Source organism: Grampus griseus (assembly GCF_964374135.1).
Source record: "Grampus griseus genome assembly, chromosome: 5".
Taxonomy (NCBI): domain Eukaryota; kingdom Metazoa; phylum Chordata; class Mammalia; order Artiodactyla; family Delphinidae; genus Grampus; species Grampus griseus.
The window spans coordinates 30639863-30655799 of NC_138998.1; the positions used below are offsets into that span (position 1 = coordinate 30639863).

Sequence of the window (15937 nt, forward strand, 5' to 3'; positions counted from 1 at the left end):
AAATAAATTTGAGGCCTGCAAAATAGTCTTTTATGATTTTTAAAAAATTTCTTCTGTTCCTCCTTGTCATTTCTTATTTTGTCTATTAGTTCTTTCTCCTTTTTCTTGATGAAATTAGTTAATTGGTCGTCTATTTTGTTAAAGTTTTCCCCATACCAAGATTTCAACTTACTGAAAGTGCTACTGTTTTTAAAATTCTCTATCTCTTTGGTTTCTGATTATTATTGGGGGTGGGTGATGGGTACAGGGGGGTTCAGTAGATCACTCTGCCTGCATTTGTATAAGCTCAAAATTATCCATAATAAAAATAAGAGAAATTACATATACACATGGTATAAAATCAAGGAGTATATAAGAACTTATGGTGGAAGAACCATTCTACCAACCTACCCCATCCATGCACCTTTAGCCCCACTTCTTTTGAATCATTTATATTTTTATTTCTTTTGCTGCTTAGCTCTATAATTAAACATAAAATTTAATTATTATTTAAGTATAATTAAATACTATGTTACAATTACTTTTTTTTAATAGGCATCACTTTTTAAAATTAATTTATTTTTAAAAATTTATTTATTTTTGGCTGTGCTGGGTCTTCATTGCTGCACTCAGGCTTTCTCTAGTTGTGGAGAGCGGGGGTTACTCTTCATTGCAGCGTGCGGGCTTCTCATTGCAGTAGCTTCTCTTGTTGTGGAGCACAGGCTCTAGGCGTGTGGGCTTCAGTGATTGTGGCACATGGGCTCAGTAGTTGTGGCTCGCGGGCTCTAGAGCACAGGCTCAGTAGTTGTGGCACATGGGCTTAGGTGCTCCGCAGCATGTGGGATCTTCCTGGACCAGGGCTCAAGCCCGTGTCCCCTGCATTGGCAGGTGGGTTCTCAAGCACTGCACCACCAGTCAAGTCCCTACAATTACTTTTCTTTATAGCTCTATCAACTTTAGACAATATCTATTATTCTTTGCTAGGGAAGATGAGGGTTTAGCTCATTTAAACTGTCCCACTTTACTCACCTTACCCAATATTTGAGGTTATGATTTTTAGTTCTTGTATTGGTTATCTTTGTAAACTGCAAATAATCTATTTATACATTTTTCACCCCATTCATCTTAGTGCCTTAATTTCCTTTTACATAGGATGATGATTATAGCACCCCTACCGTTATTTTCTCTTCTCCCTCTTTTTCTCTTTCACATTTTGTTGGCAATATTTTGACTTTTACATTGTTCAGGTTGTTTAAATACTGTTCTGCAACCATAATAAAATTTTCTACAGTTAATCCATAGAGTGACTTTAGGTGTTATACATCAAAATATTTTATGACATTTTGATTATATAAATACTGTTGAATGCTAAGTTAAGCAGCATATAAGGAATGCATTTCATTTCTTATTGGTCCAACATCATGTCCCTTGGGGGCATTCAAAGGAGAATGTTCCAGGCATTGAGGTTAGATGAACTTCCTTTTCTTACCCTCCATCAGTTGTTTATAATCATGTCACATTTCAGTTTGCTTCGTGTTTATACATGACTGTCTTACACAGTTTTTTCATTTTTCAAGGAGTTTCTAATTGCTTTTCTTTAGCTTGTTGATACACGATGCTGCATCTTCATCATATTCTCCAGTTTCCCTGTTCTCACATGTAACAACTATCCCCTTCTACCTCCCTTTCCAGAGAAATCCTCCACCTTCTCTATTCTGGACTGGCTGTTCTTCAGTTGCCAACCTGGGACTTTATTTCACTGCTTCTCTGGATCGAATCCACTCTTTCCTGTATCTCATGCATTTCTCTTTTTTGTTTTACTTAATTTGCTGTAGAATATATTCCCATAACTCTCTAAGAAAACAGGAGATAAACTTTCTGAATTTTTAAATGACTTTATTCTAACCTCATATCCGATTGATAGCTTGGCAGGATGTAGAAATCTGAATTCAAATCCATTTCCCCAGAGTTGCCAATGAGAATCTAATACCATCCTGATTCTTATTCTTATTAAGGTGACCTGGTTTTTCTCTCTGGGGGATTCCAGTGGCTTTCTAAAATTTCAACAGGACTGGTTTATGTATATCTTTTTTTTATTCACTGTGTTTGGCACTCAGAGGCTCCTCTCAACCAGAAGATTTATATTCTGTGTATTCTGGTTCTGTGGGCAGTAACTGGAGGGAACATGAGAGGCTGGGATGGGAGGGTCACATTCTGTTTTTGATCAGATGATGGTTACACAGGCATGTTGTACTTCCTCAAGAAAGGAAACAGGAATCCCACTGGGTTCCTGCTCTCTGGACCCATCCTATCACTCCAGTCTTTCCAATTCTCTCCATCCTGTATTATTTCCTTGATGACTCTTATATTATTTCTTTGATGATTTCCTTCTCTCCGTTTTTTCCCTTCTTTCTTCCTCAGATTTCAGTTAGTTAGATGTTGAAATTCTTGAATTGGTCCTTTATGTCTTCTCTTCTGTCTCTCTCTTTCTCCCCCATCTGTGAGTTTGTGTGTGCCAGAGATATCCTTAACTTTAGTTTCCAGGCCTTATGTTGAAATTTAAAATTTTGGCACTTACATTTTAAAATTCAAACAGCTCTTTCTTGTGTCAGCATCTATTCTTGTTTTATATAATCTCCCTGAATATAGTAATTATTTTTTAAAAATGCCTTTTTAGAACAGTTTTAGCCTTCCAGAAAAATTGAGAAGACAGTATAAAGTTCCCATATATTTGCACCCAGATCCCTAATTATTAATATCTTACATTACCATTTGCTATAATTAATAAGCCAATATTGATACATTATTATTACTATTACTCAAGGCCATACTTAATTCACATTTCCTTAGTTGTTACCTAATGTATTTTTTTCTGTTCTAGGATCTCATATTACATTTAGCTGTTGTACCTCCTTACGCTCCTTCCGGCTAAGACAGTTTTTCAGACTTCCCTTCTTTCTGACAATCTTGACAGTTTTGATGAGTACTGGCCAGACACTATCTAGGATGTTCCTCTACTGGAATTTGTCTTAACATGCTCTATTGTTTGTTAATTTGTCAGGCTGCACTTTACATTTGGGAACCAGGTAAGGAGTCAACTGGTCAACTGCTCTGTATACCAGGCTTCAATGATTCCCCATTTCTAATACTTCTCATCAGCTCTGCCAACTCCAAGTTTACAGCCTCTCTGGGATCCTAACGAGCAGAGTGGAACAGAGTAGCTCACTTCTCCACTGCAGCCCATACACAGCCCCTCGTTCCAGGCTGTGGTCTCCTTAGCCTGCTTCTGCTTTCTATCTCCAAGGAATACTACGTATCTTGTATACTGATTTTTTTCCTCCTCTGTTCCTCTATGCCATTCCATTAACTTTCATGGATTTATTCCTTTTAAATATCTATATTTTAACTGGAGGAGTTTGGAAAAGAATGGGAGGAGAATGTATCAGTCTGTCATCTTTTACCAGAAGACTCCATACGTCCACTTCTTATATGAAAATAAAACTTCTCCTTACATTTAAGGGACGGAAGTAAAAATGTCCACTAATTCATAATTTTGTTGTTTGTTCATAATTCTCTTGGTACAGCTTCATTTATATTCCTGTCAAAGCTTTTATTAAAGCTTCTGATAAAACTCAGTCAAGGCAGGTCCCCATAGGAAAAAGAATTCACCCATATGAACCTTTCACGAAGCAATTATGTGTGGAGTCGTGGGGAGGTTAAGGGAACAAACAAGGGAGTGGAAGGCACCGGGGATGAGCAACAGAAAGATATTGTTACAATCCCTAGGGCCAAAGGGCAAGGGGAGGAACAGAGCTACAGGAGCCCAGTAGGCACTACAACTGTGGAGAAGCGGCCATCCAGCAGAAGCTGTATTATAGAGAAATACATTACTGTGCTGAAGCAAAGAGTTGGGAAGAAATGCTAACTTCTTTCTTTTCTGCCCTCCCACCTCCTGGCGGTGCTATCCATCTGCCAGACCCAACCAGAAGCTCTTAGGGGAAGGGGGCCAAAAAGATGAAGTTTGTAGGAGACAGAGCAAGACTGCGAATGGATTGAGCTGGTGAGGGTGAGGGGTGGCTGGAGAACTTTCACAAAACATAAATAGGAACACATAATATTGGATATTATGTATGATGATCTTGATTAAATGTAAGATACGATTAACAATCCTCATTCCCATGAACACTTTTTAAAGGGGAACAAAAACATGTAGCAGATGAGTCTAAGGATAATCAAGGCTACCATGCAAATTAAGACAAGCTCAAAACCCTGCACACAAAATAAATTACAACCAAACTTCATTTTCTGAACATGTAAAACTGTTCCAACAACTAGAAATCTATGTCATACAGTGTTAGAAGTCAGGATAGTGGTTCCCCTAGGGCAGCAGTGACTGGGAGGGAGCATGAAGAACTTTGGGAGTACTGGTAATTTTTGGTTATTCATCTGGGTGCTAGTTACACAGATGTGCTCACACTGTGAAAATTAATTGATGCACTGTGATTAATGTGTCTTTTTGTGTATGTATGTTGCAATTCAACAAAAATCTATTAAAAAATTGATGGTAGCCACGAATACAACTTAAAAAAACCTGCACTACATTAATGCATCTTTCTGCCCTTCTTTAGGTATCCTAACTAACAGTAAACAAGGATTTACTAGAACAACTAAAAAAATGATGTGCATTCAACAGAAATGAAAGGCAGGTCTCAGCTTCAAGTAATTTGTGAACTACTTAGAAAAATGTAATATTTAAACATGAAATTAAGAATATTAACAAGTAATGTATCAGGCTATGAAGAATGCTATAATAAAAACAGATCCAGTATTGGCATGCAATTGATTCTCATCAGAAGGCCTGGATATAAATATTCCCCAAGTGGGCTCTTTCTGTTGGAGATCTCTTTCTCTTTAACCTTAACAAAGGTCTACTCAACTAGGCCAATTTCCTGGTTTCAGAAGGTGCTTCTGTGACTGCTGTGGGTGGGCAAGAGGAGAGGCTGAGTAAGGCCTCTCTCTTCTGCTTCAGTGGGAGTAGCCCTGTTTTATCTGTTTCATACTATTATCTGTTTATACTATTATCAGTGTTAATTTTCTCTAAACAAAAGGATTTTGCTGCTAAAACAAGCTTGGAAACAACTCGTCTAGAAATCTGACCTCTAAATTTGTATATCTCAGTTGACATATCTCACAGTTGAAAAAATTTTAAAAGCCTCTGAAACTCTAAAAATAAAACCCATTTTTAAAAGGAAATGAAAATTACCTGAAGTAAAGGAACAAAATCATCCTGTTCTAGATAGCTGCAGCTGGGCTTTGCAAGAAGACAGATAAACTTAGAGGCATCATCATGATGGTTACTCAGCAACCTAGAAAAGAAACAATTGCTTAGGAAGACTGGCTACTATGAACAATGACTACAACATCAATAGTTGGTAATTTCAGTCTGATCTGAAGGCCATTTAGATCAAGAATCAAGTGCTCTCTTTTCAGTGATTAAAAAAAAGGAAATTTTTCCATGCTCTTGATTTTGTCAAAGGGCCATCTTAATAAAAGCTCAACAACAAGACGGTACATTATTTTTGTAGAATGCTTCTGAGACCACAGAGTCAACTGAACTAATGCATGTAAAAATACACTTGAAGGAGAATGTCTGTTCAGGTTAGCTTAGGGCATCTGGAACCAGAACTCCAGAGCTGCCCACTAGGAGGGAACACATCTGATGGACCACTACATACTACGTAAGACATGAACTTCTGCTTGTCCAGGCTGGCAGACATATCCAGGACTAACATGATAGGGGGCTTTTGAAATTAGACTTTGAAGCACCAGGCTTAAGAAGAAAATGAAGGCCCTATTAAATCTTCAAGTTCTAAGAATTCCTCACATCCAACTAATTGCTGGACATTTCCATCTGGATGCTATACTCTGACAGCAAAGTCAAAATAGCGAAAACCAAATTTAAAATCTTCCCTCAAAGTCATGGATGTCTATTTTTGTTAATGGTGGTACCACTCCAAGTTATCTGGGCTTGAAAATTTGAAGTCATTTTAAACTTATTTCTCTTCCTTATTCTCCACATCCAATTAGTTTCCAACCTTTCTTGCTTTTCTTCCTTAATCATTTACTGAATGCTAATTGTGTGCCAGATACTGTCTGGCCTTGTGAATACTTGAAATACAAAGAAAATAAGACATAGTTTTTTGTTTGTTTGTTTGTTTATGCGGTACACGGGCCTCTCACTGTTGTGGCCTCTCCCGTTGTGGAGCACAGGCTCTGGACGCGCAGGCTCAGTGGCCATGGCTCACGGGCCCAGCCGCTCCGGGGCATGTGGGATCTTCCCGGACCGGGGCACGAACCCGTGTCCCCTGTATCGGCAGGCGGACTCTCAACCACTGCACCACCGGGAAGCCCAAGACATAGTTTTGTGCCCTGTAAGGAACTTACAGTCTAGTGAAAGAGCTACACCAATAAGATGTATAATCCTGTATAATGTTATTACAGAAGTAATAAACTCAGGGTGTCATGGAAAGACACAGGAGGACCAGTGAAATTCCCTGAAGAGTTGTGAAGTAGGAAAGTGGACTACTGCAGATCAAGAAGGATGCATGTACAAAGACCTGGTGTGAGACTGCACAGATTATTTGAGCAGCTGCAAGCACTGGGGTGGTAAGGGAAGGGGACATGGTAGGATTGGACCCTGGAGGCCCTTTTATGTTAGGTCAAGAAGCCTGGACTTTCGCCTACTCGCAGAAGAGTTTTAACTTGGACTGTGACATGATCAGATGTGTTTTTCATAAATATCAAGCAGAAATCTTTCCAAGGGCCTGAGCATGGATACTGGCAGTGGGAGACGAAGAAAAAGGGGCAAATATGGTTCAAGTGAAAGGAAATGGTAGTTGATAGGTGTGGAGGGGTAAAAGGGGGGAAGTCCATGATGACTCCCAGCTTTCTATCTTAGATCACTAGGTGCTTGGAATTTGGGATGGGAAAACTAGAGTCCTGAGGAATATTTCCTCAAAACATTTTAGACAACCATTCCTTCCTTCCTATTTCTGTTTTATCATCAAGTCCAGGGTCTTATTACTTCATGCTGAGACCTTTAGAAGGGAAGAGGGTCATAACAGGCTTCAGTGTCCATGCAACCTCACATCATGGACAATTCATCATTCTAAAACATTCTTTGATTATATAATTCCCTTTTCCAAAAATGTTCAACAGTTTTCTACCACTTATATGAGTAAGTCTGGATGTCTAAGTTGGACATTTAAGGCCCTCTTTAATTAGGCTAGAGTCTGCCTATCTCACTACTATGCTAAATGAAACGTCCACTCTGGGCAGCTGGCCTGAACCACTCTTCTCTGAGCGTGCTGTGTGCATTCTTGCCTCGGTGCCATTTCTCATGTTGTTTTACTCTCCTAGAATACCATCTCTCCCAACTTTGCTATCTGAACGCTGGCTATTCTTTAAGGTCCAGCTAATAAACTACCTCTTTCAAAAAACCTTCTCTGACAACTAAATTCCTTACTGATCTTTGTACTATTTAATTTGTATGTATTACATACACCATTGTACCACGAACTTTCTTTTATTTCTCTGGCACCTAAAGGGCAGGCAAAGTTATAGCTCTTTTTTTCCCTTAACACTAGATAGACATAGTGACTTTCACATTGAAGATTCTCAAAAAATGTTTGTGATCTAACAGATATACCCTTAACTGACTTCATTTGTGATTATTAAAGCCACAGAATGATCTTTATATTTATTTTCCTTATCATTTTTCAGCATGCTCAGGACCCCCAAAATTAAATAAATATATATTTCAGAAAAAGATTACTGAAATAGGTGTTGATGGGAATCACCTCTTAGGATAAGAAAATGGGTGGGATGATCACAACAAAAGGCAGTGAGGTATAGCACCTCTAAGTACAAACTGCACAGACACTGACAGATGAGAGACTCTCTAAGAGGGAAAAGTCAAATTAGGTATGGCCTTTTGCGATCAGAAGCATGAATCAGAGAGAAAAGGTGAATTCTGATTCTCAGCCAATGCTAGTGGCTGGTGAACTCTATAAGGCAGGAGAGAAAGAGATTAAAAAAAGTCGTGAAAGCTGGAGAAAGAAGGTAAACATAGCTATTCTAAACTATCATCCAGAGCTCTTAGGATGAAATATTGTTTTGTTAGTGGAAAAATGACACTTTGACATGAAAAGGTAAGAGGAAGTAAAGCATAAAAAAGCTGGGACAATATAACTGACTCTGTGTAAGAGGAGCTCTGTCACAAAGCTGGTAAACTGGGAACTCAAAAAGAAAAGCTGTGGAGCAATGCCTTTCCCCTAAAAATGTCTTGACTGCAAGAGAAACAGATGTCAAAGTACAGATACGAAATGGGCAGCAGAGCAGGGAAGGGAAGGGGAGCAGAGGCAGGGGAACAAGAGCCTGTTAAGGTGTTCATGCTCAGACCACTCAGAGGAGGGCTCAGAAGCCTCCACCCCATAAACACTGGGACAGGAGGCAAACTATTTCCTGTTTTGCTGTTAACTTTTGTATTTGACTTTCCCCCCAAGATTATATAGAGCCTATTATTGGAGCAAGTCAGCATGTGTATGTATATGCCAATATGTTTTAATTCTGTGTCATTATCTGCCAGTTATTTTTTTTTTAATTTTTAAAAATTTATTTTTTGGCTGCACGTGGGCTTTCTCTAGTTGTGGTGAGCGGGGGCTACTCTTTGTTGCGGTACGCAGGCTTCTCCTTGCGGTGGCTTTTCTTGTTGTGGAGTATGGGCTCTAGGCACGTGGGCCTCAGTAGTTGTGTCACACGGGCCCTAGAGCGCACGGGCTTCAGTAGTTGCGGTGTGCGGGCTGTAGGGCACACGGGCTTTCAATAGTTGTGGTGTGTTGGCTCAGCAGTTGTGGCTCGTGGGCGCTAGAGCGCAGGCTCAGTAGTTGTGGCGCACAGGCTTAGTTGCTCTGCAGCATGTGGGATTTTCTAGGGCCAGGGATCGAACCCGTGTCCCCTGCACTGGCAGGCGGATTCTTAACCACTGCGCCACCAGGGAAGTCCTGCCAGTTATTTTTTTGTACTTGAAAGTTTTATATACTATACTCGGACCCAAGTCACTTTATGCAAAGGGTACAATTTGTAAAAAATTATAAAAATAAACACACGTCTTCTTTAAGGTCAGTGTGGTAATTCAAACCATCCTGCTTAGTTGCTTTGTCTCCCAAAATAGCCATACTTGAGTCTCCTTTAAAGCACGCATTTTAAGTGCTGAAAAAGGAGCTCCCGCTAGAGGGCGCTCCAGTCGTTATAGTATCTGGGCAGAAAATAAAGCTTTGATACAGAGACATCAGTTATCTGTTCACAGAATTTTAAAAAAAAATTTTTTAATGAAAAAAGACAGGGACAGTTGCTCATGCTGTATAACTTCATAAGCAGTGTCCTATAGTAACTGAAAATGAAGACTTGTGCTTCAAGTCTTTTTGCCTTTTGCCTTTGCAGAAATAATCTCTTTTTCTTAGAGATAAAATGAAAATGATTCATTTCAATAAAGGAATATAGCTGTTGCTGCTGCTCTGTCCACCAACAGAAATATCCACCCTATCCCGGTGACATGAAGTCTAAGACAAAAAAACTGGCTGTTACTTTCCTTAATATTATGCAGTTAACTGCCGATAAACAAGTTGATTACTAGTTTTTCTTTGATAGTCAGGCTCACAAACATAGGGTCCTAGCATATTCAAAGTAACTTAGAATGTAAGTAGTTATAGTTCTTCTCTCTGGCTCTAATTTTTTATAGAATGAACTACTCCCCCCACCCCTTTTTAATCTCCCAGCTTCTTCAACACGTTCTCTGAAATAATCATAACTCACTTCTTGCTGCTTTCCCAGATTGTTAGATGGCTTTTGCCAACAATGCTGAACTCAATGGCTGAAGATACCCAGGACAAGAGCTGTGTAACATCCCTATTCTTTCTAACCCTTGTTCACACTCCACCTGAGGCATTTCTCAGGGCCTGGCACCTACCAGGGGGAGAGAAGCTAGCTGAATGAAAGCTAGAACATCTACACATTTCAAGATCTTCAATTCTGCTACTGTTATACACTGATTTCTAATAACAACAATAATAATTAATAATAGACAAGCAGACCACCCAGCTGAAGTCCTGGCTTTACTGGTAGGGAAAGGAGAGGGAATCCAAGCTGACCCCCCTATTGTTCAGGCCCTTGGCTCTATTTTCTTCCCTCAGGTTCTAGGGTGCCAGAGACAGCCAGAATGGCAAATGCCAATTCTTTTACTGGTTTACTCCTAATTAGTGCTTTTTTGCTAATTCTAGACTCCAAGGAGTTCTTCTTTTACGACTACACACACAAAAATTTTTTTTTAAGATTTTTATCTAGCTGTTTCCTATTTGCGATAGGAGAAGTGGAACGGTGACCATGACCCTGACTTTGGAGAGTCATCCTGCTGGTGTATGAGGAGTGGTTCTAGTCCTAGGGCCATTCTAGTCCTTGGTATTTGAACAACTTAGAACTATTCCCTGTAACAAAATGACTAAAATTCACCTGGAAAACATGAAGCATTTATAACTTTTAGCTTTGATGTTGTTCTTTAAAAGAAGTCCATTAACTGGTAGTCTTATATCCCCTGATCACTTTAGTTCTATTGTAATGCAAGAAGAACTTGGTGAACTCAACTTGCTGCTAGATTTTTCAAAATAAGAATACAGTTATTCATCACCTATCATGTTCTCAAGCATTATACTACTAACGGCTTTGAGGTGGCATGAAAGAATCAGAAGAATCTGTAAGCTGAATTTTGCTGCTATTATATGTTGATTTTAAATAATGATGATGATGATAGTGACATCAGGTGAACAGCATTTCCCGATAGTTCATCAGGAAGGGTATCTAGCCCAGAAAAGATGAGAAAAGCATATTTAAAGAAGGCTGATCAGTTAAAAGAGGTAGAAGGGGCATGCTATAACAGTCTCTTAAATTGATAAATATATCAAGAAATAACTTCTAAAGAAGAAAGAAGGGAGAAAAAAATAAAAGAGAGAAGAAAGTTGGATTTGAGTTTAAGAAAACTTGTCAGGATGTTAAAATCCAGGAGTATCTTGATAGATGTTCTATTCCTTTGTTACTTAACTGGAGCTTTCAAAAAGTAGTAACTAAAATCTACTAGAATTCAGCTATTTTTAAGAAATCAACTACATACAATTCTAAATTTGATCACATGAGAATGGAAGCATGTGACAAGTGTGGTCTGCTCCCCTTAAAGGAGCATTTATGTCACTGCTGCAAGAGTCAAATCCTAAGACTCAAATTGTTAACAAGTGAAACTAAGAACTACCAAATACTTATTAAAGAAGTATTTCTGAAGGCCTGTTTTACTGATTAGAGACGTAAGATAAAGGCTTAGGGAAAGAATTTGTGTGTGGGCATAATAAACTGTGAGTCATTGAATTTTACTTGTTGAAACAAAGGATAAGGGGAAAATTAATAAATGAGTAAAATAAGTGACTTTTATAAAGCATGTCATGAGGGCCGGACAATTCCTTGCCCAGCCCCAGAGTAACTGCTCTCATACTTACTTTCTCCACATGGCAATGAATGACTGGGCTGACACAAATCCTGTCCTCTCTCCCCCTGCAGCCCTGAACATGGGGGTTTTCCAATAAAGAGGACAGCCACAGACCTGCAGATAAAGCACAAATACAGTGTAAGCCAAGGGGCAGTGAAGAGATGACATGACCGAAGAAAGGGCCTTTGTGGCTTTTACCCTTCATGCCACAGTGGACAGAAGGGCCCTTGGAGGAGCAAAACTGGGGCAGAGGCAGATACATCAGCTGGGGTAGATTCAGCAAGACAGAGGGGAAACAAAATAAGAAGATGACATGTTTAATGAAGAAAATGAAAATCCATTTGCCTTTTCTTCAAGTGCATTTATAGTGATGTTTCTTTCCCCTAACCTGAAAAAGCAACGAGTCTCCCTCCCTTCCTACCACTCTTACATCATATATTTTCTACCTTTAGGAAAAAAAAGAAGTGACTGAACATCATGGTTGTATATGCCCTTCCCTCCTATGGCAGGAAAATACAGCCACCTTTATTGCTCACTCACTTGGTGTCAATACACTCTATCACCTCTCTCCCTCTCTCTCCTTTGCTTATTGTGTTATTAAGCCCCAGGTGCAAAAAGAACCAGAAAAGCCTGGACTGTTCAAGAAAACAGCTATAAATCTATTTAAATGGATACAATTCAGGTGAAAGCTGAAAGGCAAAAATTAAAATGCTATTATTTATTTAGAAGATACCACAAATGGCTACATATTATAAAAGCCTTAGAAAGAATTAAATACAATACTCTAAAAGATAATAATTTTTTTCTCCTCAATAAAAAAGCTCTTTCTTTCAATTAAGAAAAATTATTCTTATACTCTTATAAGAGACAGTCTGTACCAAATTAACCTGCTTTTTTTCTAGAGGGAAAATTCTTCCAAGTAATAATAATATCTAAATATCAGCAGAGAAGTAGTCTCTAAATGATCCCAATTTTATATATACACATAAAATGTATTCCCAAATCTGAAGCTCTTCAGAGAGTCACATCTTGTCATTGGATAAAGATATTCTTATTATTCATATTAGATATAGGATCTGTTGAGCCTTATTCTACAAAGGGAAGCTTCCCCTCTGACAGATGACTGGATGTGAACCCACAATAGGTTGAAGTGAAGCTGCTCCTGATGTGAGGCCTCGGTGCATGGGGGATCCCCACAGAAGCCTGCATAGTACCTCATCTGAGATCAGTTATGCTGAGAGAATGCCCAGGGCTGCTGGGTTCATGTCAGAGATGAGGATATGGATGGTGAGATTCAGGCCAAGGGAGGTAAGTACAGGGCAGAAATGAGATTGCTTCTGCCAGGGCCACTAAAGCATGTTCTGCAAGCAGGATGGAATTTAAGATTTCTTAAGTCCAGAGGTCAAATACCTCCACTGAGGTCAAGAATGAGGGAAAGGTGTTGCTTAGCAAACAAATGGATTTTGTTTATTGTATAAATTATGACTGCCAAGGTACAAAGCTTACAATTAACATACTTTGGGTAGTAACTGTCAAATCCACTTTCCCCAATCCCAATCCTTCCTTTCATGCAGAATGGTGGTTTGCCAAGAAAATGCTCTTAAATATGACAGGCTGTTGGTAACTGCTGGAAAAGTTGGAAGAATAGCCTGTATTATGGAGGTGGGGGGTGCAGAGCCACAAAAAGGGAGAAAATACAAGGAGAGACTGGAACTGGCTTGCCAAGGTGCTTGAAGCTCCCACCACTAGAGCCACTACGGATTTTCAGAATTGAAAGGGATCAGGAATCTTCTAGTTCATCCTTGGGAAGTGGTCACCAGCTCAGCGAAACACTTCCAGGGACTGTGCACTTACTATCTCCGGTGGGTCTACTTCCACTATTAAAAACTTTCATTTCCTTAGATTACAGTCTTTTATTCAGAAGACTCCGGTTAAAATGTGTACACATCAGCTCATAAAGAGTAGTAAATCACTGGGATTAACATTTACAAATTTTTTATGACCCAAAGGCAGAATCCTAAGAGATAAAGTACAGAATAGATATGTTTTGAAGTAGATGGGAAAGGGCTGAATTGTTTTTCTTGTAGTGGGTCACCCTGAGCAGCCAAAGGTTGGTCAACATGAGGGTATCGGGCCCTTGGAGAAAATGCCAAAAGAAAAAACTGGAAGGGCAGTGGATGGCAAGGGCTTCAGACAATACACTTTGACCATTTTTAAAAAATGTATGGCTGGTCTGCATCTGCTTAAAAACAAAGGATTAAGATAAAGAGAGTGAGCAAATAGCCAAAGCAATCTTGAGAAAGAAAAATGGAGCTGGAGGATTCAGACTCCCTGACTTCAGACTATACTACAAAGCTACAGTAATCAAGACAGTATGGTACTGGCACAAAAACAGGAACACAGATCAATGGAACAGGATAGAAAGCCCAGAGATAAACCCACACACATATGGTCACCTTATTTTTGATAAAGGAGGCAAGAATCTATAATGGAGAAAAGACAGCCTCTTCAATAAGTGGTCCTGGGAAAACTGGACAGCTACATATAAAAGAATGAAATTAGAACACTCCCTAACACCATACACAAAACATAAACTCAAAATGGATTAAAGACCTAAATGTAAGGCCAGACACTATAAAACTTTTAGAGGAAAACATAGGCAGAACACTCTATGACATAAATCACAGTAAGATCCTTTTTGACCCACCTCCTACAGAAATGGAAATAAAAACAAAAATAAACAAATGGGACCTAATGAAACTTCAAAGCTTTTGCACAGCAAAGGAAACCATAAGCAAGACGAAAAGACAACCCTCAGAATGGGAGAAAATAATTGCAAATGAAGCAACTGACAAAGGATTAATCTCCAAAATTTACAAGCAACTCATGCAGCTCAATATCAAAAACCAAACAACCCAATCCAAAAATGGGCAGAAGACCTAAACAGACATTTCTCCAAAGATATACAAATTGCCAAAAAACACATGAAAGGATGCTCAACATCACTAATCATTAGAGAAATGCAAATCAAAAGTACAACGAGGTATCACCTCACACTAGTCAGAATGGCCATCATCAAAAAAATCTACAAACAGTAAATGCTGGATAGGGTGTGGAGAAAAGGGAAGCCTCTTGCACTGTTGGTGGGAATGTATATTGATACAGCCACTATGGAGAACAGTATGGAGGTTCCTTAAAAAACTAAAAACAGGACTACCATATGACCCAGCAATCCCACTACTGGGCATATACCCTGAGGAAACCATAATTCAAAAACAGTCATGTACCACAATGTTCACTGCAGCTCTATTTACAATAACCAGGACATGGAAGCAACCTAAGTGTCCATCAACAGATGAATGGATAAAGAAGATGTGGAACATATATACAATGGAATATTACTCAGCCATAAAAAGAAACGAAATTGAGTTATTTGTAGTGAGGTGGATGGACCTAGAGTCTGTCATACAGAGTGAAGTAAGTCAGAAAGAGAAAAACAAATACTGTATGTTAACACATATATATGGAGTCTAAAAAAAAAGTGGTTCTGAAGAAACTAGGGACAGGACAGGAATAAAGATGCAGACATAGAGAATGGACTTGAGGACATGGGGAGGGGGAAGGGTAAACTGGGACAAAGTGAGAGAGTGGCATTGACATATATACACCACCAAATGTAAAATAGATAGCTAGTGGGAAGCAGCCGTATAGCACAGGGAGATCAGCTCGGTGCTTTGTGACCACCTAGAGGGGTGGGAGGGAGATGCAAGAGGGAGGGGATATGGGGATATATGTATACATATAGCTGATTCACTTTGTTATACAGCAGAAACTAACACACCATTGTAAAGCAATTATACTCCAATAAAGATGTTAAAAAAATTTTTTAAAAATTAAGTGGGTTTCTTGCAGACAAAAAAAAAAGATAAAGGGAGTCAGGAGATCAATAAGAACCTAAAAAAAAAGTAAATGATATCAACCTGAGTGCAACAGAATAGAAACTTTTATAACGAAGGAGAGAACAAGCTCATGTCAAGGCTTTTTACAAAGGAAAAGACTGGATGACAAGTAAGGAAGTACAGGACGTGCTGAAAATGGGTTTAGGAAACTGAGGTTTAGAGGAGGAGACAAGAGTCAGCGTTGCTGGAGCGAAGAAAGCTTGACTGACACCTATAATTAGATCTAAAAATGGCCCAACAACATAAAGAACTGAAAGCAAGATTGTCTAATGATACACAGGAAGAGATGATCACCCAATATTTGTAATGTTCTTTAACATTTTTAAAATGTCTCATGCTCGTTATTTCATTTGGCCCTGACATGATCCCATACAGAAGAGGGTGGGTATTTTTATCCAGTTCTGCAGATGAA

The 15937-nt window shown here is 39.0% G+C and overlaps 1 protein-coding gene across 3 annotated transcripts in view; it reads right to left on the reverse strand.

Annotated features, from left to right (window-relative positions):
- PPP2R3A (protein phosphatase 2 regulatory subunit B''alpha) overlaps nt 1-15937 on the reverse strand; it is a 223888-nt gene that overhangs the window by 116217 nt on the left and 91734 nt on the right. For all 3 annotated transcript variants that reach the window (XM_082654434.1, XM_082654435.1, XM_082654436.1), the window contains 2 exons: nt 11577-11680; nt 5243-5345 (listed from right to left, as the gene is read on the reverse strand). In XM_082654434.1, the coding sequence (XP_082510560.1) occupies nt 5243-5345; nt 11577-11680 (207 nt within the window). The remainder of the gene's footprint in view (nt 1-5242; nt 5346-11576; nt 11681-15937) is intronic.